The sequence below is a fragment of the Leuciscus leuciscus genome (genome assembly GCF_965113295.1).
Source record: "Leuciscus leuciscus genome assembly, chromosome: 7".
Taxonomy (NCBI): domain Eukaryota; kingdom Metazoa; phylum Chordata; class Actinopteri; order Cypriniformes; family Leuciscidae; genus Leuciscus; species Leuciscus leuciscus.
Window position 1 is genome coordinate 13,460,087 of NC_138731.1, and position 27,009 is coordinate 13,487,095.

The 27,009-nt window shown below is 39.3% G+C and overlaps 2 protein-coding genes across 2 annotated transcripts in view; one reads left to right on the top strand and one right to left on the bottom strand.

The window, feature by feature from the left end:
- Nucleotides 1-27,009, top strand: part of kcnj3a (potassium inwardly rectifying channel subfamily J member 3a) — a 126,707-nt gene that overhangs the window by 45,877 nt on the left and 53,821 nt on the right. The window lies entirely within an intron of this gene.
- Nucleotides 23,558-26,772, bottom strand: LOC309503483 (uncharacterized protein). Its single transcript, XM_082176323.1, has 5 exons — nucleotides 26,698-26,772; nucleotides 26,557-26,623; nucleotides 25,237-25,405; nucleotides 24,325-24,825; nucleotides 23,558-24,120 (listed from the first exon to the last, which is right to left on the bottom strand). Exons 1-4 carry the CDS (start codon nucleotides 26,743-26,745, stop codon nucleotides 24,696-24,698), a joined length of 414 nt encoding a protein of 137 aa, XP_082032449.1. The 5' UTR covers nucleotides 26,746-26,772; the 3' UTR covers nucleotides 23,558-24,120; nucleotides 24,325-24,695.

Genomic DNA, 27,009 nt, shown 5'->3' on the forward strand with positions numbered 1-27,009 from the left:
AGGGTGTGAAGGACTGGATTCCTGTGTTAGCACAATTCACCTCCATTTCCAGCTGTTATTTAAAGGATGTTACAAACACTTTCCAGTCACTGCCTTTCTTTGAATCCTGAATAATGCCTGGTTATTTCTGCTTTAGTGATTTTGTACACACATATTTTAGGAGTTTATTGTCAAAAAGACATAACTAAAGAAATAAAGAAAGCAATAAATAAAGAAAAAAAAGAGTTACATATATTGCAGAGCAATGCATTTTAACTAATTCTAAAATAATATTTGTATTTGAATTTAATGAAGTAAATATGCTTGATTTAGCATAAACACCAACGTTCATTAATGAGATTAGGCAAGGGTGCCCTCTGCTGACTGATTTAACTGCTGAATTTATTCGCTTTGAACCTCACAGACACACACAAAGACCCTGATTCCTTTATTTAGCTCCAGTTGGTTTTTATTCAAATTAGCACATGGGAAGTCTCCATTTAGCAGTTATTACTGATTCTTTAATTTTATACAGTTCCCTTTTCGCCTAAGGAAAATACATTATAGTGTGTTGTTTACTGAATTTCATCTTTGGGTAGTTTAGAAATTAAATCATGTTGTGCTTGTGTAGCCAGAGGAGAACTCAGGGCACAGGGCATCAGATGATTTGATAAACAATTAAATAAAAAAAATCTGCTTTTATACATGTTATAGCTGACAAGGTAATTCATTAATTTATACTGTAGGAATAAAGCACATAGGAGTTTTGGCACTCTTACAGTATGCTCTACACCACAATGCAGCCCTGCGTCCAGCTGAACACAATCACAAACGTGTGTTATGTGTTGCAACTGGCTGTGAAACATCCAGAATGCACTGTTTGTCTTTGGGAAACAGTGGTTCCCTTTTGTGGTCACTACGAGTTACGTCGTGATGACGAATGGAGATTCGCTTAAAAAGCCTCTCACCTTTGAGAAATAAATGAGCCAATGGCAAAGAAATGCCATGGATCTGCGGAATTTGCATAGCATAACTCCAGCAACATGCAGATATGTTTTCGCTTCGGAGCCAAGTTTACCACTCCACAAGCCATCCTGAGATCTTCTTCATCTCTACACTCTTCGAGACAAGCTTCTCTGCAGGTGTTGGTGTGCCGGTGAGTTCCAGCAAGTGCACATTCCCTGCTGATCTGTGCAGTGATATGCCAGTGTTTGTGTGTTCTCTCCCTGGTCGCTTCAACACTCTGCGGAGTCTTTTTCCTCTCACAAAAGAGCTTGTGCATGGCACGTTTTTTTAAAGATGTCTCACCCGTGCACTTCTGGTTGCGGTCGGACTGTTTACGAGTTTGATGAGCACATTCACAAGGTGGGCAGGAGTCCTCGGGAGATGATGATTCGGCTGTGCTGCCGCCCTCGGGTGTGCCAGCATTGCCCAAGTCAGATCCCGAGCTGACGGCCATGCTTTCCCGGGCAGCAACGACCATCGGACTAGAGTGGAACCCTCCGCCCTGTCCTGAGCGCTCACGGCTGGACGATTGTTTTGTGGGCACGGCCAATACCATTCTTCCCGGAGGTGCATGAGGAGGTCACGATGTCCTAGAAGGCACCCCTATCTTCCCGTGATTGTTCGGCGACCATCCACGCCTTTCCTTCCCTCGACGGGGCCGCTGCCGATATGAGAGATGCCGAGCGAACCCGTTTCGACACTCCCATATCCCAGACTTCGCCCAACAGTTCTCGACCGCCCAGAAGCAGACTGAGGCGATTAAACATTCTGCCCAATAATGCTGCTGCCTCCACCCAGCCATCGGCACAGAACCCTCAGCCTGCTCGCCGCCGAGGGTGCCCTCCTGCAGCTCCCGCTCAGCCCCAGCAGCAGCCTTCACCCGGGCCGCGCCGTGGAGGTAGTCGCAGGAAGTCGCCCCAGCCTTCTCCAGCCCTGCGCCCTGCTAAACGCCAGGCTAAGCGGCGCTCCTGAGATGGGCTGCTCAGAGATGGCAATCAGTTCTTTCTGGGAGATGGTAGCAGGGCCACTCCTTCCAATCTTTTGTTCTCCACCCCCCGCTGCTCGCCCCCTAAGACCGCTTAAACTCTGGCTTCGCGATCGAGTCCCGAGGGGGGCATAGCAACAAGACATGCTCCGAGTACCAGTTACTCCGACCTGCCGTCAGACCTTCACCGCTTGGACGAACCTCAGCTTTCTACGGGCCGGAGTGCATGTTGTTGTTTCAACAGATGCCTCCACCACGGGCTGGGGCGCCATGTGCAATGGACATGCTGCTGTGGGCTCCTGGACAGGACCCCAGCGCCTTTGGCATGTCAATTGCCTCGAGTTGCTGGCAGTATGTCTGGCTCTGCACCGCTTTTTTTTTTACCTTATTGGAATCAAAATTAGGAATCGATAAGAATCGGAATCGTTAAAATTCAAACGATACCCAAACCTAGGTCCGGAGCTTTCAGTTCTTCAATTTCAGAGGCTGTTAGGTCTTATGGCAGCAGCGGCCAATGCTATTCCACTAGGCCTACTGCACATGATCCAAGTTCTGGCTCAAAAGCAGGGGAATCCGTCCTCTTTGCATCACTCCAGGGTTGCAACCGTTATGAAAAGAAAATAAATGTCCCTATATATGAAGGATCAATATATTAAATTATTTAACAGTATATTTGAAAATATACAGAATAATATAAAAGGAATTGCCGCTGTTCATATATTGTAAAATATGTGATAATATATTTACTAATATATCTTAACCCTCTGAGGTCGACAAACACGCCCCCGGGTTTTGCTGGATTTTCTCCACATTGTAGCACTATAAACTTAAATTACTCCGTCATTTATGGTCATACAGAAAAAAGAAATATAAAAAAAGAATCTGTGATATTTCTCCTTTTGTATGTGTCCACTTACAATCAAATCAAAACATTGTGCTTTTGTAAAATAAAGAAAATATACAGGGTGTGCGTTCTGCCTCTCCGTCACGGTGAACTTTTTTTTTCTTGAGCACGTCTATAAACTGAAACAAAACTCAGCGAATACTTGTCACACATTTATGAGCCATATACCTTTATAAACATTTAAGTGTGTACTTTTAAATGATCGGATTCAAAACAAAAACAAATATTCTCTGTTTAAGTAATTTGTATAAAACCAACAAGATGTCCAGCTTCTCAAACGCTTGCTCATTACAGTTAATTTGGCCACGCCCACTCGCGCAAAAGATATTCACATGCAAATCTCCACATGGAACGCGAACTCGCTCATTACCTCAACAACAAAACACTTCACTTCACTTTTCGTCGAGTTTGAAAGACGTGCCTGAGCTTACATTGGATTTAGGCTACCTCAGAAGAAGAAGAACGCGATTTGAAGACAAGAAAGATGTAAGGTAAGAAATTCTTACATATTAGTTTGTTATTGTTGCATAAATGTCACGTTGCAGTTGAACTGTTGCTAGATATATGGGGAATATTATAATATTTAGACCCATGTTTACTGTTACTGTGTTTGTGGATATCTGCTCAAACGTAGATACAGTGCCCTCCACAATTATTGAACCCCCTGGTAAATATGATCAAAATTGGCTGTAAAAAATAAATCTGCATCGATTATCCTTGTGATCTTTCATTAAAAAAATGTGCAAAATTCTAACCTTTCATTGAAGTAAAAGAATTGAAAGTGGGGGGAAATCACATTATGAAATAAATGTTTTTCTCCAAAACATGTTGGCCACAATTATTGAAACCCCTAGAATTTTTTACGAGTAAAATATCTCTGAAGTATATTCCCATTAATATTTACCTTTTTTAGTACACCAGGGTGACTAGGAACATGAAACTGTCCAGCTATGACTTCGTGTTTCACAGGAGTTTAAATATGAGGAAACACAAAGGCCAAATCCCCTTAATCATCCATCACAATGAGTAAAACCACAGAATACAGTTCTGATGCGTAGCAAAAGATTGTTGAGCATCACAAACTAGAAAGTGGCTGTAAGACAATAGCTAAAGAATTGAAAATCCCCATTTTGACCATCAGGGCAATAATTAAGAAGTTATAACCAACTAAAGATGTTATGAATCTGCCAGGAAAAGGACGTGTGTCTATACTGTCTTAATGCACGGCGAGTATGAAAGTTTGAGTGGCCAAAGACTCTCCAAGGATCACAGATGGAGAATTGCAGAGATTAGTTGAGTCTTAGGGTCAGAAAGCCTAAAAAAAAAATTATCAAACAACCCCTACATCCCCACATGTTGTTTGGGAGGGTTTAAAAAAAAAACCTCCTCGCTCATCCAAAAACAAATTCCAGCAAATTTAATTGTCAGACACGACTGGATCTTCAAACAACACAGGGTTCTGTGGTCAGATGAGACTAAAACAGAGCTTTTTGGCAGCAAACACACTAGATGGGTTTGGTGAACACAAGGATAAAAAGTACCCCATGTGTACAATTTAATATACCATTGGATCTTTAATGTTGTGGGCATATTTTTCTGCTGGAGGTCCTGGACTTCTTGTTCAGATACATGGCATTGTGGATTCTATCAAATATCAACAGATAAAAAATCAAAACCTGACGCCTTCTGCTAGAAATCTTATAATGGGCCGTGGTTGGATCTTCCATCAGGACAACGATCCAAAACAAACATCAAAATCAAAACAAAAATTTGTTGTGGAGCACAAAATGAAGCTTCTGCCATGACCGTCTCAGTCCCCTGACCTGATGAGTGGGCTGAACTGAAGAGAAGAAGCACCAACATGGATCTGGGAATCTGAAGGATCTGGAGAGATTCTGTGTGGAGGAATGGTCTCTGATCTCTTGTCAGTTATTCTCCAAACTCATCAGGCATTATAGGAGAAGACTCAGAGCTGTTATCTTGGCAAAAGGAGATTGCAAAAAGTATTTAATAAAAGGGTTTCAATAATTGTGGCCAACGTGTTTTGGAGAAAAACATTTATTTCATAATGTGATTTTCCCCCCACTTTCAATTCTTTTACTTCAATGAAAGGTTAGAATTTTGCACATTTTTTGAATGAAAGATCACAAGGATAATCGATGCAGATTTATTTTTTACAGCCCATTTTGATCATATTTACCAGGGGGTTCAATAATTGTGGAGGGCACTGTATGTATATGGTAACCATAATGTTTTATATTTGAGCGCGATCGCGTTTGAATGTATCATATTTTGGATAGCGATCGCGTTTGAATGTATCATATTTTGCAGCGTGATCACGTTTGAATGTAGGCTATCATATTTTGGATCGCGTTTGAAAGTATTATATTTTGCAGCGCGATCGCATTTGAATGCATCATATTTTGGATGAAAGCAAAACGCACCAAACGGCTTCATGTTTTTATTATTATCTGGTGTTCATTATATTATATATTGTTGGAAACATTTGTGTGTGTGTGTGTGTGTGTGTGTGTGTGTGTGTGTCTGTGTGTATTCTGTGAATTTTAAAAAGGAATTTTAAAAAGCAATTTTAACCAGAAAAATCTAATATTTATTTCCAAAATCGTGCAGGCCTTTCTCTTGATATCAGTATGTTCACTTTTTTTTTTCAGGGCCCAGATGCCACTGAGGACTTCAACATTCACATGAGTCTCTGTACGTGAACATGGTAAAGTGAAAATCTTGGAAATGAAAGGTATGTACAATGTTTTTAGGAATGGCACAAAGGTCTCTGTCTTTGAAATGCTTTTTTGGCATTTGTTGTGTATCTTTGGATTATGTTGTGTTGTAAATAAATCCAAACAATTTAAAAGCCATTCTTTTTTAAATCTCCTCATTTACAGTATTGTGCAAGGTTGCTCAGAATGACAGGGCCTGATAGCTCCTAATAGGGCCGTTAGGGGAGGTTCTTTGTCTTTCTCAGGTGTGAAAAGCTTACATATTAATGAGCTCCCGCATAAAGCTTTTTCACACAAAAGACGTCTTAATTTTTTTTAAATCAATATATTGTCTTATCTGAATGAGCAGTCAGGGTGATTTTCACATAGTTTTGCAGCAATTATTCTAGGCTACGTCATACAATTTTCAAAAGTCTTGTGAAGAAATAATCAGTATGGGTTTCATGGCCTTATTTCAGTGAGAATTTTTTTTTGTATTTTCACAAACCACGCATAAATGTCATTATCTCAAAACTACAAACTTTTACATACATGCTGCTGATATATTATTGTAGCAGAGTTTGTGCTGATTACAGTGTAATTAGACTTTAGCCATGAAAATGTCACAAGTAACAGAAATAACCAGAAATGTCAGAGCATGTCAGAACACCTCCAGGGCCCAGAAAACAGCTCAGACCTCAGAGGGTTAATGTATGTAATTTTATATTCAGTAATACACTTTATACTATATAGATATATACGTGATCAGATGGTACAGCATGTGTAATATATTGCAGATATTTACTCATGCAGCATAAACTCACATATATAGAGAAATATATAATATTAATATCTCTCATATTCTTTAATTATTTACATTATAAATGTTTCATATTTTCAAACTAGTTACAAAAAGCACAAGCACACTTGCATGTACTAAAGTATTTACAAATATTGAAAAATATAAGCACTAGTTTCCCATAGATAGAAATATATTGCATTATATTTTGCAGTATATTCCCATATATTTTTGTTCCATAAGGGAAGGCTCATGTGCCGCAGCCTCTGTGCTCTACAAATTTGGAAGGAGCCATGGTTCCTGAAAAAAGGTCCATGCTCTCGGGGAGTGTTGCGTTGCAAGATTCTAACGATGGACACCTCCCTCACAGGATGGGGTGCTATTCTCAATGGCTTTCCAACCAAGTGGGCTGTAGGGGGGCCTTCATCTTCACTGGCACATAAATTGTCTAGAAATGAGGGCAGTGTTTCTAGCTCTGAAACACTTCCTCATCATGTCTTAGTCTGTACAGACAACACATCTGTAGTCTCCTACATACATTTATACAATAAAACAATGAAATAAAGGATAAATAGACAGACATTGTCAGGTTAAACTGGGTTATCATAAATATCACCACCATGAAATCCAAACACCAGTTGAATGAGGAAAGACAGCTGTCCATCACTGCATTTCCGACTGAAGGTAAGCCCCTTCCTTTAAGTTTTGTCAAAGAAAGACAAGTTTAAGAACATAAAACATGAAGTGCTGTTAGAAACTTAGAAAGTTCCTTCGATGGCTGGCCAGCCTGTGGTCTTGAAGGCTTCCTCAAGTCCTTCATGGTTGATCCAGTATTAGCTTGCACTCATATCTGTCTGTGCAGAATCACAGCCTTGTGGGACAAGCACTTCCCCGTGGCGTGGTGATTTTGTCATTAAAGTTTCCATAGCGTCTAGCCATGACAATGTTAAGGTCCACTAAAAAGGGAACGTCTCAGTATGTAACCCGTACTACGCTACGTCGTCATGCTCAGCCAATTGCCGATTGGTGTGTGTAAACTTCAGACACTGGCTCATGCAAAGCATTCCCATAGCATCAAGCCATGAAGTGCCGTTGAGTTCACCTCTCAGGGAACCGGCTTACATACGTAACCTGAGACGTTTTGACTGCATGAACCCTTTTGCCTATGTTTGGCATTATAAGTGGTGTTTGCAAGCATTTCTTTTACTATTCTTTATTAGTAGGTTTTGTGATTTGAACAAAGCCACGAACCTTAACTCTTGTAATGGTAACACTTTACAGCAAGCTTCCAATTGTTAACATTAGTTAACTTAATTAAAGGTGCAATAGGTGATTCTCTTGAGAAATATTGTTGTTATGCTGGTTGAAAGTCTCATATCCTGATAGCAATCACTATGCTAAGCGGTCTAAATGTATTTTTATAAATGTATATATCGTCTGTGGAAGGCGTAGGACCATAAAATGTTTTTTTTTTTATAATTGCATTTGGTCCGAATTAAATGATAGCATCTTTTCCCTGTCAGTTAACGTGGGTTTAACCATGGCTCAGCCTGTTCACGTAGACATCATCAAGCGTTCACGTACGCTGTATACACAAAATGAAAATGGCAGGCTGACAGCAACAATTTTTCTTCTGAACTGACAACAAGTGTCACTGGCAAAGGATCTACAAAAAGAAAGACATCTTCATCGGAGTCAAACAGACTCTCATCATTGAAACCCTGGCATGCAAGAAATATTATTACACACAGACACGCTTTGCTAGCTACACAACCGAAAACTGCATCTAATTCAGTTTTTAAAAAGTAACTGAGGTAAGCCGTCTATGTTTATTAATGGGAGCATCATCATATGAGCGAGTATGGGAGAACAGCTTTGGATGCAAGAGCTATGCATGTGTACATGGCAAGATTAGGTTTCCATAGAAACACAGTGTTGTAGTTCCCTTTCGTGTGAAACTCAATGGAGTGTCATGGTTTGATGCTATAGAAACGCTCCACGTGAACTGGTGTCTGAAGCACGTGTTAACACACACCAATCAGTGATACAAATTTGAAAGTTATATTAATTTGTTATTGTAGTACTGTTACTCACTGTACAGTAAAGTTTTCTCACCGGTGAATGACACATGATGTAATCCAATAATGTTGTCTCTGGTCGTCTTGCTTCTGGTCTGTGCGCATTCATGAGTTTTGGAGAAGTGTGGCTTTGGACAGTGATTTGTACGGAGGGTGGGATCGTATGCTTTCAATGCTAGCAGGCTTAAGTTTGCATTTCCCAGATCACCTATTGCACCTTTAATTATCAAACAAACAAACAAACAAACAAACAAACAAATAAATAAATAAATACAAAAGCATTTATTAATCTTAGTTTGTTCATTTCAACATTTACTAATAAACTATTAAAATCAAAAGTTGTATCTTTTAATATTATTTAATTGACCTGAGCTAACGTGGACTAACAATTAATAGTTGTATTTTTATATATGAACATCAACAAAAATTAATAAATGCAGTAACAAATGTATTGCTAAACTGAATTAAATAACATTTACAAACATTGGGCAATAATATGGTAACTAAAGTTATATAGCAAACAATGTGGTTATGTTACTCTCATAAACAGGCAAATAAACAGAGTATTTAGTAGCCTACACATGGAATTTCTATAATCCACCTTTGTAACATTTTGATGAGTTCAGGGTTGTGCACTCAGAAAGTAATTTTGTACTTGAAAATCAGAAGACTACAATACTTAGCCAATAAAAGTCAACTGGCTGAAGGCAGCCTGGGCCATGCTGATAACATGGGCTTTTTGCTTCTGTTCTTGTGAGGGTTTTTATTAATTATCTTCCTCCTTATTACTTTTTGTATTGAGGTCATCTGCTTTTCATGACAGACATTGTACATTTTTTATTGAGGTCAGATATAAGCAAGCTCAAACTGGATTTTGTTCATTTGAAAGAGACAAATATTGAGCTCATTTCATGTGACCCTCGTTTTATTGGTCTAATCAGGGTATATCAGAAATCTATCTGTGATATAAAAAATTTAAATACGCCTCTTCTTTCATTTTTATGTGTATTCTTTATTATTACACTGACATAAAATGTAGAAGTACACAGATAACCAAAAATAAGTCTTTGAACGCATTTCATATGTTTATAAGACTAGTTGGTTTTGTTAGCATATTTAGATTGCATGATGCATTGCATTATAACTCAACATGTGAAAATAGGCTACATAAAGCACTAAAACAAATCTTGCATGTAAACTGGATAAAAATATTAATCTATCAAAGCAAAAGCTTTCCAACACTCTACAACGGTTCAGAGAGAGAGAAAAAGAAATTGATTTTGAAAAAAAACTTTATTTATAATAACCTCAACTTTATTTACTCAATAACCCTTTACAAAAGGATTAAAAGCAGCTCTAGAATAAAGTTTGATTGATTCACTTCCGTTGCAAAGATCATTAGTTATTAACTTAAGGGCACCATTCTAACAGAAAACCCTTAATGCACTCCGGGCTACTCATTTGCACAACAACAGTGTTTGGTGCTCGAGAACGCAAACCTTGAAATAGGTTCCAAGGTGCAAACGTTGAACAATTTTGAAAACCGCTATCATCTCTGCGTAAACTTCAAAAACGTGAATCTGTGAAAACACAAAAAAAGTGTAAAGATCTTTCATAATTTTATAAAACTAAAAATTAATCAACACTCTCGATTTGACCAAAGTTAAAACACTCACATCATCACTAGACCTTTGTTCGACCTTGTTTTTCTAGCTAATATACATGGCCAATTTAGGTTGCCAATTTAAAATAAAACACAGGCCATTAACCCTCTGGGGTCTGGGCTGTTTTTGGGGCCCTTGAGATGTTCTGACATGCTCTGACATTTGTGCTTTTTTCAGTTGCATATAAACATATTAATGGCAAAGGTGTAAATTCACTCTATATAGCACAAACAGGGCTACCATAATATGTGAGCCACGTGTATGTACATGTTTTCATTTTTGAGAGAATAATGTTTATGCGTGGTTATTGAAAAAACTAAAAACTAAAATTTCTGAAATAAGGCCACAAAACACATAGTAAATATGTGTCAATAAGACTTTTGTCAATAAGGATGTCCTCGCCTAGAGTTTTTTCTTCAAAATTATGTGAAAATAGTCTTGCTTTATCGTTCACATAAAACCATACATTGATTTAAATTGATGTAAAACAGGTTTTGCTTGGAAAGCCAATATGCGAGGGGGGCGTGAACTAGGAGTGGTTTACACCTTAGAATACACCCACTCTGCATAATGATGAGCCATTCACTCAGGTGTGACACACTGACTGAGCCACAATGCAAGGACAAAAGATATATTTAGAAGAAGACTTATATTGACCATTTAAGATTTTGCTTACATCTATCTTGTAAATATGTTTTGCTATTTTATTAAAAAGGTTACAATTACAACAATAATTACAATTTCAACAATATTTCAAGTGTACTCTTTCTTTGTAAAAAAAAATTATTATAGGCCTACATTTTATCTATGTATTCATTAGTTTGAATATAGTCAACATTGGAACAGCTAACATCTTAGTTGATGACTTTATTTTTGACAAAAATAGATATAGAAATTGCTAAACAAAAGCTTATTTGACGTGGCAGTATATTCTACAGTAAAAACTGTACCCAAATCTAGTCAACAAGATGTTGTCTTTCATATTTCGCCTGACTGTAACGTTGTTTTCATGAAATATTAGGGCATATTGTTAATTTGCAGTTTAATACGTTGCTTATACAAATAGCCTACATTTTATTTCAACATATTTCAGTCGAATTTTCCTTTCCTCAGTATAGCAATACAGTTTGCTAAAACATCATCATTCATTCACACACGCAATTTAAATTTAACTTTTGGCAAAGATGAAGTTGACGATAGGCTATTGACTCGCGATCTTCACAGTAGGCTAGTGAACGCACCGGAGAAATGCACATTTATTAGGCTACTGAACGCACCGGAGAAATGCACATTTATTAGGCTACATAGTTTTTTGTTTTGGATGGTTTTGTTTAGAACCAGCTTTCTGTAAATATATTTCACATTTTTTAGACATGTGAGGCGAGTAGGCTACGGTCTGGTTAATGATGATCTCCAGTTCAAGCACCTTATGTTGTGATTGCTAGCCTAGATTTACTTTAAATCCAGGAAATTTGTTAATGAAAAAATTATAAAAATTAAGATACAATTGATACAAAACGAAATTCGTTTTAAAGAAAGGATTTGTAGTTTCTGTTTTGAGGTCTCTGTGAAAGTTTGAAAGTCTTTTAGTGGCTTTCAGAGCGCTCGCGTCCATAATGGAGAACTGTCACGTAATATTGTTTTTTCCTCATAAATGCGAACACGAAAAATAAAAGACAAAAGACTTTTAAGTAAAACTTACTCCGAAATTGTGTCCTCGGCGGAATTCGCTCTTCAAAATGCTGCCGTTCGTAGTCTGAGTTACAATCTTCCTCTGAGGAAACAACTTCCTCGCTGTCTAGAATCATCTGAAGGGCGTCTTTACTGGAGAAGCGTGCCATACTCAAAACGCGATGAACTATCAGTAAGTCTGATGAAGAAACTGTTTTTATGGCATTGATCGGGGGGCGTATGCGATGCATACTAGATTACCTAAACTATTTACCATTTGAATAGCGCCGGGGGCGGGGCGGCCTCAACTCATTATAGAGATAATGAGGCAGAAGGAAAAACGGTACCTCTCCTTGCTTTCAAATGGATTACATGAGTTGAAAACATTTGTTTTTTATATAAATTACTTAATTTAAAAGAAGAGATTTCAAGCTTCATAAAGACATATCTCACGTGTCTGTGTGAGAAGTATTCGGTGAGTTATTGTTCATTTTCGGACGCGTTTCAGAATGGACTACACTGACAGAGAGAAGGCAGAACTCGCTTCGTGTTTATTTTTCTTTATTTGGCGAAAAGCTCAACACTTTGTTTTTATTATGAGTATACACAAAAATAATACACATTTAACAGAATCGATTGATGTACGAAACTCCTATGAAAAATCAAAGTCAACAGAGTATTTATGAGTTTATTTTACACTGATAAAAAAAAAGCGAGCTGGTATCGCCGGCGATACCGTAGACCTCAGGGGGTTAATGGCCACCAGAATCATTGCTTTACTAAACAGCTAGTGCGATTTACTCCTGGATGACAAGCCACATTGGAGCAATGACCCCCATCGAATAACGTCGGACCGTAACCTCTCCGGAACAAACAATCGATTCGGTGGGCAACCGGGCGGAGGCGTTACCCCTTCTAAGGCCGTCTTGACCTTTGATTTGACCTCCCATATGAGTGTGGAGATAACTACTTTCTCGGGTAAAATGCACTCGGGAGTAACCGGGCGTTCGGATGGATCAAAAATACGAGATAAGGAATCGGGTTTGATGTTCTTGGAACACGGGCGGCACGAGAGAGAAAAATCAAAACGTCCGAAAAAAAAGTGCCCACCGAGCCTGCCTGGAGTTGAGTCTTTTAGCAGATCTAATATATTCGAGGTTCTTGTGATCGGTCCAAACGATAAAAGGTACCCCTGACCCTTCTAACCAATGACACCACTCCTCCAACGCTAACTTGACGGCCAACAACTCTGTTACCAATGTCATAGTTACGTTCGGCAGGTGATAAACGATGGGAGAAAAACGCGCAATCTTGCGATGCATCTTGCCGTTTGAGGAAGCGCGTTGGGAAAAAACTGCACCTACCCCCACCTCTGACGCGTCGACCTCCACCTCAAACTGACGTGTGGGATCAGGGGTGACTAAGATGGGAACCGAAACGAAGCGGCTTTTAAGGTTGGTGAATACAGCCTCGGCTGTATCGGACCACCTGAACGTCGTTCTGGGGGAGGTCAAGGCGGTCAGAGGCGCGGCTAGTTGGCTGAAGTTGCAAATGAAACGCGTTTAAAAACTGGCGAACCCCAGAAACCGCTGTAGGGCCTTACGGGAATCCGGACTTGGCCAATCTATCACAGCCTTAACCTTGTCAGGATCCATACACACTCCCGCAGAAGAGACGATGTAACCTACACGCATTTCTCCACCTTGACAAAAAGCCCATTCTCTAGCAACCTTTGAAGCACTCGCATGACGTGTTGAACGTGTTCCTGGAGAGACGAAGAAAAAATCAATATGTCATCCAGGTAAACATATATGATCTGATCTACCATGTCTCTCAACACGTCATTGTCGAGTGCCTGGAAAACCGCTGGGGAGTTGGAAAGACCGAATGGCATAACCAAATATCCAAAATGCCCCCTGGGGGTGTTAAACGCGGTTTTCCATTCATCCCCCTTCCTAATGCGAACCAAATGATAGGCGTTACGTAAATCCAATTTTGTGAAAATGGATGCTCCCTGCAACCTCTCGAAGGCTGAAGACATCAACGGCAAAGGATAAGTATTCTTTACCGTGATGTTGTTCAGCTCTCTGTAATCAATACAAGGTCACAGAGAACCATCCTTCTTCCCAACAAAAAAGAACCCCGCCCCCGCAGGAGAAGAAGAAGGTCGGATGAACCCCGTTGCTAGAGAATCAGAAATATATTTATCCATGGCCTTCCCTCTCAGAAACAGAAAGAGAGTAAAGCTTGCCCTTAGACGGAGACTTACCTGGCAATAAATCTATTGCACAGTCATAGGGACGATGTGGAGGGAGAGAAGCAGCGCGAGACTTACTGAACACTTCCTTCAGGTCCAGATACTCCGTGGGCACGTTTGACAGATCCGCTGCCTTCTCCTGAAACACAGAACCAGACACAGACAGACAAGCAGAAACAAGACAGGACTCATGGCAGGACTCGCTCCACATGGAAATTGAGTTAGAGCCCCAATCCACCCGAGGGTTGTGCTTAACCAGCCATGGGTGGCCCAACACAATGGGTGCAACAGGGGAGTCCATGAGGAGAAAAGGGATGGTCTCAGTGTGGTTTCCGGAGGTGACGAGGGTTATGGGGCCAGTAGTTAGTGAGATGTTTGGGAGTTCTTGACCATTTAGAGCACAGACAGAGATCTGGTGAGAGAGAGACGTGATGGGAAGGTGTAATTTGTGTGCAAGATGTAGGTCCATGAAATTACCCTCCGTTCCAGAATCCAGAAGTGCTTGACAGGTGTACAGTTGGCCCATCTCAGTCTTACCGGAAGCAGAGTGGATGGTGAGAACTTCCCGGCGGAGATCCCATCCGATAGTAGCCTCAACTTTACTATCGGGCTTGCTCTTTTACCGGACAAGAGCGTAGAAAATGTCCAGAGTTACCACAGTAGAGGCAGAGTCCATGGGACCTCGGCCTTTCTCTCTCCTCCCGGGAAAGCCGAGCTCCCCCCACCTGCATGGGCTCGTGATCGACGAATGGACCGACCGTGTTCTCCTCACTGCTGCCTCGAACCCCAGCGCCTCCGGGAGTGCGAGTGGGTCGAGCATCAACCCGTAGAGCCAAGTCAATGAGTCCATTGAGTCTAGAAGGTAGGTCCAGCATGTATATTTCCTTTTGAACACGGTCGGCCAGCCCATGCAGGAACATATGCCACTGCGCCTCCTCTTTCCAACTGTACTCTGCCGCCAGCGTGCGGAACTCAATCGAGTAGTCAGCAACCGAACAGTCGCCCTGTTTGAGATCCGCGAGTCTTCTGGCAGCCTCCTTGCCGGCTACAGCCCGATCAAAGACCCTCCTCATTTCGGCAGCTAGTGCGTGGAACGAGGCACAGCATTGGTCCTTGTTCTCCCACACCGCCGTTCCCCATAAGGCTGCACGTCCCGTAAGTAGCGTGAGAACGAAGGCCACTTTGGACTCCTCCGTCTCGAACGCTCTGGGCTGCAGCGAGAAATGCATCGAACATCTGGTGAGGAATGCTCTACAGAAGTTTGGCTCACTGGCATAACTCTCTGGAACAGGTAGGCGTGGTTCCGGTCGATGACTCGTCTCTGGTACAGCGAGGGGAACAGGCGATGTGGGCGGCGCAGCGGGAATGCTTAGTTGTTGGATCTGCTGGGTGAGCTCGGACACCTGCGTCATGAGCGCTTGAATTGCGCGTCCGGTGTTGGTAATGCTCTCCTGCTGCTGATCCATCTGGGAAACGCTGTGGTTGATGAAATCTGTCAGCGAGGTTGAGCTTGCTGCTTCCATAGTTGGTCAGATCGTTCTGTAATGATAAATAGTACGGAAGCAATAGCAAGCGCAATAAAGTTTATTGAACAGCAGTTCACTCAAAACACCTCAGAACATGTAGAAGAATCACGAAGAATACAGAGCAGTAGAAGATCATCCAAACCATGGGTCAGATCCGGAACACAGACAGCAGGAGAGCGTGACGCAGGGACTGAGACGGGCGATCCTGAAGTGAGTGAGGTGATGAAGGTGAACCAATGGTGAAGACGGGAGTGAAGCGATCCGTCTCCAGTGAACAGGAAACACGAGGAAGACGGGAACAGGCACGAACACGGGAAGCTTCAACAACGATCTGACAAACATGAGATGAAAGACAGGGCATTAAATAGGCTGGTGAGATGACATACAGTTGCCACTGATCACTGATAATCAGCGGTAACGCCCACATAAAACAATCAGCGTAACGAGACAATTAACACACACACAAACACACAAGACTAGAATGAGACAGCGGATCTACCAACCGTGACACTTCTGGATTTATCACCTAAATAAATAAATAAATTCACAGCAATGGCACCATGGATAATTATCCATTGTATGTCACCTAACCTCTTTGATAATGGTGGCCTATATAAGGATCTCCATTTAGGTTTTACATCATTGCTCAGTTGTTGAAGTAGCGGCTCAATTGCCAATGAGTACAACATTCCAGACAGAGGCGAACCAACACTGAGGGAGGCCCCAGGCAAAATTAATCAATGAGGCCCTTTTTTATATATATGTATTGTATGTATGTTTTATATATATATAATTTATAAGATTTTTTTGTTAATATATCTTCATTACCTAGAGATATTATTATAAAAAATTCAAAAAGTAGTCAAAACACTAACATAACATAAGTTGTTTAATTTTTACAACATTATGTGCTTTTTTTTTTTCATCTTTATCTTCATCTCAATCTTCATCTTTATAACAGAAGATACAATACAATACAACAATCTTCAAGATACAGTAAATCTTCAAATGTGTAACAGATTGTCACCTTAAAAACAGTAATTTGCGTGGTGGAACAAGCAATGCTAAATAGAAATATATAGTTAGCATCTTAATTTAATCTTTATTATATTATTTTATTAGTTTTAACTAATTGTTAACTCAACAAATTTAACATAAAGAGCAGGATACTTATTACTAATTAAATAATGTCAACTATAGTAAATGTATTGATTAGAGTTGCCATTGACTAAAGATTTTTCTGGTCGACTGATCGCACGTTTATATAAATTTCTGCTTAAATACTGGGTGCATGGAGGAATATAGCCTATTCTGCACTCAAGCGCATGCATACATCTTGCTGCAAAAGCAGGCTAATGATTATAAATATGTCTTAAAAAATAACGAGGCATTTTAATTGTTTATTAATTAACTAGTGTTTTCTAAATCAGTGGCTGCAAACATATCTCCATACATCTCCGCTGTAAAGTAGATGCGCCTTTAGAAAGAAATGCATCTTTCATACGGATCACATAATCAGATGATATCTGCTTTCGATTCGATTTTTTTCGTTTAAAAGTGGACATATCAAACTTTATATAGGTATATTTATCATGTATGTGAGGCTAGTATAGCCTACGCTGTGCTTCTGTTTGTTTTTGAGACGTGCTCCAGTTCACGGAGACCATGAAAGCGCGCCTTTATTTTATTTTACGAAAGTTTTCTTGTTATTGTGAGTTTACACAAATAAAAGTAGTTGCGACTGATGCATTATTCTTTTCTGTATGGCCAGAAATGATGGAGTAGCCTATTTTAAGTTGTTTCCACTGTTTATAGAAAAATACAAGTAATCGCGTCGGCGCCTCCATTTCATGCACCACACCCATTGCATGCACCATATGCACCACAAACACTTGGATTTGCACCTAATAATAGCGCACATTTATCTAGGTTAACGTTAGAGCGAGCGGCCATGCCAGACTGAGTCCTTTTCATGTTTAACAAATTAAATCATGCATTTTCTACATACCTGCGTAAGCGCTGCTCCAGTTTGAAAAAGACTGCTGAGGCGAGCCGGTAAAAGCATAACCAGCGTAACGAGAGAGGGGCCCCACTAAGGTGGATGCAGAGATGTTGCTGCGTCTTTATATTAACATTCCTGATTGTTTGAATTATCAGCCTTCGGCAATTGCCTGGCTTGCCTGCCCTAATGGAACGCCTCTGATTCCAGACAAGGATCAACCTTGTCTGATACCTCTAAGAACCTGAAATGGAGTGCATAAACCACCATTTATTTTCAGTGCACTCTTAACATCACTGTAGATTACTCTGATCATGTCAAAAAAAAATTGGCAAAAACCAAAAGCTATTAAATTATTCCACAAATAAGAATGCTCAACTCGGTCATAAGCCTTCTCCTGATCTAAAGAAAACATGCCAATTTAACAATTTAGAGACATGAAATTAAAGAAACATTATCAAAAATAGATCTACAGGGGACACAATATGCCTGGTCTGGTTTGATGACCTGATCCAACACTCTAGCCAGTCTATTAGCCAAGGCCTCGGAAAGCAGTTTGTAGTCACTAAAAAGAAGTGAGACAGGGTGCCAGTTCTTTATATCAGTAAGGTCCCCCTTTTTTGGAATAAGAGTGATTACTGCTATTCGGCAACTCAATGGCAAAATGGCCTCCGACAAGCTGTCATTGAGTACCTCTAGCAGATCCGCTCCCAACTCCAACCAGAAAGCCTTATAAAAGTCAACTGGGAGGCCATCCACTCCTGGTGCTCTCCCAGACTCCATACTTTGCAGGGCCTTATGAAACTCTCCCAGGGTCAACACTCCCGAAAGAACCTCATTATTAGTAAATAAAAAGTTTCTGCCCATTCTTTTTTTTCCATGCTAAAAAAAAGTATTTGGATGGTGCATTCATCTGATCAATACTTTGAAAATGTGAACGGAGCAGGCTTCTTAGAGCAGGCTTCCAAAAAACGAGATTCAACAGTAGATTGAGCCAATTGTTGAGATTCAATGATCTAATGACCGAGTCAACTCTTTAGTGACATTGTGCGTATACTGTTGAGTAAACTGCCTTATTTGGACCTTGCCAAAATCCCACCACTGTTGTAATTTATGAAAAGAACCCTTCATTGTTCTGTAAACTTCCTAATAAGACTTAAAATATTCCTTTAAATTTTTTTTAACAAATTGGTATTAAAGTGCCAGTATGCACTTTTTGGTTTAATCAAGCTTAAAGCAGCACTCAGTAGCTTCGGGACTTCTTCGCTGTATTCTCGCTTTTTGCTCGCAGGTTTCTCTCTAGAGCTCCCCCCACCGCTTCGGAATAGATATTTGACAACACTGTTGTAAAAACTCGTTGTTGATTGTTGCAGAGGCTAGTAGATCAACGACATCAAAGCAGATGGGACGTTCTTTAAAACGTCTTCTTCATTCGGGTTCGGACAGCGTGAGGGAGCGCAATAATGACAGCATTTTAGCAGATTTCTTTTGGCCGTAAAGCAATTGTTTACATCGCGAGACCTGATATCACGCGAGACTTCCTGACGCAGCGGCCGGCGGCCCGCCGGCTCAAAGTTGCAAGTGCGGATTTTCCGCTCACGGGCACCAGGGGGGTACGAAACGACCACCATTCAACCCGAAATAAGTAATATAACCATTCCAATGACTCCGAAGCTGTTCAGTTAAGGTAAAAAAGTTACTTAGTTCACCTTTAAAGCTGCCGTCGGCAACATTTTTTTGATCGTATTCAGTGTAATCGATACTATAATCCGACAGAACATAAATAAGGTGGTTTTAGAAAAAAAACCCGAGCTTCTAACTCCACCTGGAGCGTGTTATTTGTTTTGCAAAAATCCACCGCTCCCGCTTCATCAGGTCCAATCAGCGCAGGGGGGTGTGAGATCTGACTGTCAATCACAGGTCGTGCACACGCCACAGATCCACCCTCACTCGTGCACGTTAATATCACATGCACACGCCACGCCTGAAGTTCGCCTGGAGATTGCATGAAGCGTGATGGCGGAGAGAAAATCTACTAACAAGCTTCCAATTCCTCGGTTATTGCTATCTATGGATAGATTAGCCAGGGCAGCCTACCTCCGAGTCCATGGTGTTGATAGATGCTGAAGAGACGGACGCGTTCACAGAAAATCAGGTACACACGCACAGTGACGCACTGACGAGCACGACCTCGATGGGATAGTGCTCGCTGGTAGTGGGGAGGGGCATGAGAGTTGTAAACATTAAAAATTTTGGCTAATCGACCCAATCTGCCAGACTTGCCGACTGCAGCTTTAAAATAAATTTACAGTGCACCATACTATGGTCTGAAAAACTTACTGCCGTAATATTACACTTATTAAAATTGTTGAGGTGGTAAAACTATAAAATCTATCCAGTCTGGCTAAAGATCGTCTCGGTTACGTATGTAACCCTCGTTCCCTGAGTAGGGAACGGAGGCGTTACGCTGTGACGACGAATGGGGTTTTGCTTAGAAAGCCTCTCAGCTTCGAGTATTATAAAACGAGCAGATGGCAAATAAATGCCTTGGGTCTGCGGAATTTGCATAGCGTAACTCCGCCCCACCTCGGGGGTATATAACGAAGTACGCTGGCAACATGCAGTTATGTTTTCTCGCTGAGGAGCCGAGACTGAACTCAGGCGTTTCCAGCCGTACAGCAGAAGTGGCAGGGAGACGTAACGTGTCTCACTAGATAGTGGACACCATTGCTTTGGCATACCAGCAGCACGGTCGACCGTGCCCCCTTGGTGTGAAGGCACACTCCACCCGGAGTCATATGTGGGTTGCGGGCCATATGTGTATTCTGTAAGCCGAACAAAGTGTGTCTAAAAAAACAAATTTTCAACTGGTGCAGTTGGAACATACACACAGATAACACATAATTTTCAAAAATTGCTCTAACTTTTAAAAGCCTACCTTTACCTTTTCGTCAACCTCATAAGAGACAGGACTACAATTATTTGTAAATAAAATAGCAACTCCCCCACTAATTGAAGTATTGAGTATTGTAACACAGGTATACCATCAAACTCCTTCGCCTAGTCAACTGCATTGTTCAAATCACTGTGAGTTTCTTGTAAAAGAGCAACATCAATATTTTTCTGTTTATTTACTTCATATATAATTGTTCTTATTCTAAAATATTTTAATTACTTCATACACAATTGTTCTTTTTCTAAAATATCTTGCATCAATAACATTCAATGTAGCTAAATGAACTTCACTCATAACTAACAAAAAAGATTGTGTGTCTGTCAGTCACCGCGCCGGTGTGGATACTGTCATTCGGAATCACAGATTCTACTTTTTAGAAGTATGACCAACACAATTTCATCTGAACAAGTAACATCCACTTTTGTTCTGACCAACTAAGGGGAAAAAAGCATTGCAGTAAATTGCGCTGATTAAATCTAACGATCGCTTATCATATCACGTCAAACCGTGCAAATTATACTTTGTTCTCAAATTGTTCATGTTAACAACATCAGCATTGCTTGACTACATTTAACCCTCTGGAGTCTGAGCGGTTTTCTGGGCCCTGGAGGTGTTCTGACATGCTCTGACATTAGTGCTTTTTTCAGTTATTTATAAACATGTTAATGGCAAAGGTGTAAATTCACTCTATATAGCACAAACAGGGCTACCAAAATATGTGATCACCATGCATGTATATTTTTTAATTTTTAAGAGAATAATGTTTATGCGTGGTTATTGAAAAAAATAAAAATGAAAGTTGCTGAAATATGACCACAAAACTCATAATAAATATGTGTCAATAATACTTTTGACTAATGGATGTTGTTCCTTCGAGTTCTGGCTTCAAATTTATGTGAAAATAGTCTTGCTTAATCGTTCACATACAACTATACATTGATTTAAATTGATGTAAAACAGGTTTTGCTTGGAAAGCCAATATGCGAGGGGGGCGTGAATGAGGAGTGGTTTACACCTGAAAATACAATGTCCCACCCACTCTGCATAATTAGCCATTCATTCAGGTGTGACACTGACTGAGCCACAATGCAAGGACAAAATATATATTTAGAAGAAGACTTATATTGACCATTTAAGATTTTGCTTACATCTATCTTGTAAATATGTTTTGCTATTTTATTAAAAAGGTTACAATTACAACAATAATTACAATTTCAACAATATTTCAAGTGTACTCTTTCTTTGTAAAAAAAAATATTATAGGCCTACATTTTATCTATGTATTCATTAGTTTTAATATAGCCAACATTGGAACAGCTAACATCTTAGTTGATGACTTTATTTTTGACGAAAATAGTATTTAATATATATAGAAATTGCTAAACAAAAGCTTATTTGATGTGGCAGTATATTCTACAGTAAAAACTGTACCCACATCTAGTCAACAAAATGTTGTCTTTCATATTTCGCCTGACTGTAACGTTGTTTTTATGAAATATTAGGGCATATAAATGTTAATTTGCAGTTTAATACGTTGCTTATACAAATAGCCTACATTTTATTTCAACATATTTCAGTGGATTTTTACTCATCTCAGTATAGCAATACAGTTTGCTAAAACATCATCATTCATTCACACACGCGATTTACATTTTTTGCGAGCTGTGGTAAACAGCGCGCATCTCTGCCGTTCATTCATTCACAAAACAGAAACGCGATTCACGTGAGAAGGAAAAAAACTTACTACAGTTTTCCTCAGCTCAGTCGGATCCTTGCTCCTCGATATACCCGCACTTCTGAGGGACATTTTCCATTATTATTATTCCTCACAGCGCTGCGAGACGGTGTAAACAAGTAATGATCTGAATAAACTTGTGTTTTCTCGAGCTGATATGGGGGCGTTCACAGGTTTGCGTGGATTGCCTCATTCATTTGCGTTTGAATAGCGCGCGCTCTCCGTAGGCGGAGTCACATTACATTTGAATGAGCTGTAATGAGCTCGACTGGAATCGCTCTCTTTTAATACAGATTTCACAAGATGAGAATATTTGTTTTTTTATATAAATTACTTCATTTAAAAGAAGAGAATTCAAGCTTCATGCCTGTGTGTCTGTATGCCTGTTTGACTGAGTATTCGCTGAGTTATTGTTCATTTTCGGACGCGTTTCAGAATGGACTTCACTGGCAGAGAGAAGGCAGAACTCGCTTTGTGTTTATTTTTCTTTATTTGGCAAAAAGCACAACACTTTGTTTTTATTGTGAGTATACACAAAAATAATACACATTTAACAGAATCGATTGATGTATGAAACTCCTATGGAAAATCAAAGTCAACAGAGTATTTATGAGTTTCTTTTACACTGATAAAAAAAAGCGAGCTGGTATCGCAGGCGATACAGCCGACCTCAGGGGGTTAATGCCCTTCCGATATTTATCCTTGTTTTCGCATGGGCCTGTTTGCAGTCTCTCTCCTTTTTTTTTTTTGCCACTCCGAAGTCTTTTGCATTTTATAGCGGGTGAGTCTCCACTTGTCACTGGTGATTGTTGTTTGAATCTTTCTGGATCCACCATCAAATTGATAAGTTTAATTATATCAAGTGCTGTGAGGAAAGGCTATAAATCTCCACCTCCAACATCCTCACACGCAATATAGCCTACTAGCCAGGACATCTTCTTTATGTGTACAGATGTGACGTAATGATGCAAAGACATGCTTGAATTTCCCACGGAAATCCACCAGTACCACTGGAATTAAAACCATTATTACAAGCTAACCACACTGTAAAAAATTTACTGTAAAATTTACAGTAACTTACTGGCAACTTTGGTTGCCAGTAAAACTGTAAAATTTACAAGAGTCCTGTAAACCATTAACTACAATTGTACTGTAAAATGTACAGTAACTTACTGGCAACTTTGGTTGCCAGTAAGACTGTAAAATTTACAAGAGTCCTGTAAACCATTAACTCCACATAATAAAACTCACAATAACAGGTTTTCATTAATATAACAAATTTATTGAGCAATAATGTCTATTTAACATAAGCACCAGATTCCCAAATATATTTGGAAAAACAAAAATAAAGATTGCACAATACATGAAAGGCTTTAGCCTTAGAAAGAACCACTGAGAACAGCAGCACTTAAAGGATTAGTTCACCTCAAAATGAAAATTTCCTGATAATTTACTCACCCCAATGCCATCCAAAATGTTCATGTCTTTCTTTCTTCAGTGGAAAATAAAGTTTTTTGACTAAAACATTTCAGGATTTGTATCCACGCAATGGATTTCAATCGCAACCAACATGTTGAAGTCCAAATCAATGCAGTTTCAAAGGGCTTTGAAGTGCTTCAAATGGCTCTGCACAATCCCAGCTGAGGAATAGGGTCTTATCTAGAAAAACGATCGGCCATTTAAAAAAAAAAAACTTAAAAAAAAACACAAATGCCTGTCTTGTACAATCTCCGCGATGCGCTACGTATTACTTCACGTTGGAAAGGTCACGAAAAAAACTAAAACAAAGATTTCTGACGATTTTTAAGTTGGAGAAAATTAGATAAATTTTTCGCCCTTCCCTACCTTTTTTAACTGGAATACACAAATCAAACAGATGACGTGACCCGTGACCTTCCCAACGTGATGACGTAATGCCTGGCGCATCACATACCAGCACAAGACGAACAATATTTTTTTTTTTATGACCGATCGTTTCGCTAGATAAGACCCTATTCCTCAGCTGGGATCGTGCAGAGCCGTTTGAAGCACTTCAAAGCCCTTTGAAACTGCATTGATTTGGACTTCAACATGTTGGTTGCAATTAAAATCCATTGTGTGGATACAAATCCTGAAATGTTTTCCTCAAAAAACTTTATTTTCCCCTGAAGAAAGAAAGACATGAACATCTTGGATGGCATTGGGGTGATTCAATTATCAGGAAATTTTCATTTTGAGGTGAACTAATCCTTTAAGTATCAACTATACAGGGCACACAAGTGTGACTGAACTTCAGTCATAAACAAAAGAAATGGTCTGAACTGTGCCTACCTTCAGTTTGCCAAATCCAAAAAAGGCAAGAATGAATATTAACTAGAACAGTTATGAACTTGGAAATCAGGTCAGAGTCTCTTGTATCAATTCCATTGGAATACTTTTGTTTAAATGGCAAGCCATTCAAAGTCCATTAGTTTCCGTAACAGTGTGCATACATGTGGGTTCATTCCATGCATTTTCTTTTTTCCAGCAGCAACTTTTGTTCCAGTTTCTGGGTTAATGCCCACAAGTCCTCTGTGAAAAAAACACAACATCCAATTATCAAAAAAACAAATACAAAATTTGTCAGACAACTCATAAATTACATTTAATTTCAATTAATAAAGAGTTAGGGTCATATGTAATTTTATCCAAAATTTTAATATAAAAATATTTAGCCTTCCATGTTTACAATAAACAAAATGTACAGATTATATCATTATTATACAGATTTAGTTTTAGTAATTTTAGAATTAGTTATTCATGCAGTGAATAAAACAATTCTCTATTCAGTGTGTGGTTAGCAATTTTTTGTTGCTCATTTGAAAACTTTTCCATAAAATATCTAATCCTGATAAACTATCCTAAATTGAAAACCAAAAAAAAAGTCAAGAAAATTTGAAAGTCCACAGTAAATATCGAGTAAGATTTTATGCTCTGAAATACCTCTGAATAAATTCCAGCGTGCATGCAGCGTCATCCTGATAAGCAAGATTTAGGTTGTAATAGGTCGCAAACAATGCTGCCAGGCCCTCAACAAATGCCTCTGAAAATGGGCCCAGGACAACTTCCCTTTCGACTGACAACATCCACTTGCTTGGGGTCATGGATTCGCCTGTAAAAAATAGAAAAAATATGGCAGGGCATAGATTAATAAGTGTTGTAAAAGTATGGTTCATGGGTAGCTCATGTTAAAGGGACAGTCTGAAAAGAATGAAATGAAGTGAAAATTACCATGATTTACTCACGATATCCTAGGAGTAAATTATTTTCTTCTTTCAGACAAATACAATCGGAGTTATATTAAAAAATGTTTTAAAGACAAATTTCTGAGGATTTCGATATATGAGAAGACCTTGAGTTTTTTACACAGCCCTATTTGTTTGAACCACCAGAGGCGTTAGCTTACACTGCTCCTACGTCACACATCATGTCAGGAGTTACTTTCTTTTGGCATAAGTCGACTTTAGTTTAACAATGTATATTTTACTTACACAAACACATCGCTTCGCTTCAGAGGGCCTTTATTTACCCCCTGGAGTTACTTTTTACTGGATTACTTTTATGATGGATGATACACTTTTTAGAGCTTTAAAATCTCATCCTCCATTCACTGTCATTATAAAGCTTGGGAGAGCCAGGACATTTTTTTAAATAACTTTGACTGTATTCGTCTAAAAGAAGAATGTTATACACCTTGGATGGCTTGTGGGTGAGTAAATCATGATGTAATTTTTGATTTTTAGATAAAGACAATGTAAACTATGGATTTATAATGAAGATCAATGTTACTAATAAGGATTTGTGTTTCTAAGGAGAGAGAATGGTTCAGAGATAAAAAAAAAACATGGCACAGAGAGAGCTAACTATGGAAGGACTATAGGAATGAGAATAGAATTGTGAAACAGAATACAGGAACAGGTGGCAAAAATGTGTATTTTTAAAAAGGCCATTAAAGGTATAGCGGAGGATGTTTTACTTCCTGGTGGGTAGTCTAAACTATTGGTCCTCCTAATTGTCAATCATTCTGGTGAATCAATCAAACTTTTCAAAAAGTGGAGAGGGCGGGTCTTATCTAAAATTTGGAAAGATCCTCCGCTATACCTTTAAAGTGAGAAGAAAAAACATTACAGGACAAACAGTTATCCATTTATAATAATAATAATTTATTATTTTTATCATTTAAAAGCTATTTTTATCATTTAAAAGCTAGAGAGCAAAGAAACGTGTATATGATGGAGACAGACACAAAGTAAAGCAACAAACCTTGGATGATCAGTGCGGGTGAATCCGGTAATCCCTCTCTTTCCACGTCGGCTGCAGTTGCTGCTGCCTAAGAAAAACAAAAATTAATTTAGTATTACAATTAAATCTTTAAGACATTAAAAATCTAAATTTTATACTTACATCAGCTTCAATTAGAAGGGATTCTGTTCTCTCTTTAAAATGGGCCATTAAGAGTTGCAAGATGCACAGGACCAGAGAATTTCCCTCTTGATACTTCGACAGAACAGCACACACCTCATTGTTTGTTGGCTTTTCTTGAAAAAATCTTAGAATCCTCTTTCCTTTCCCTTCAATGCTCTCCATGATTTTGTGTAGCAGTGAGATGTCAGTAAGCAATTGGAAATGTAAAAAGATCCCCTTCAGACAAAACAGGTAAGGCCATGAGTTCTTTAGTTCAGACAGTGGCGGAGGTGGAGTGGCGTTTATATCACG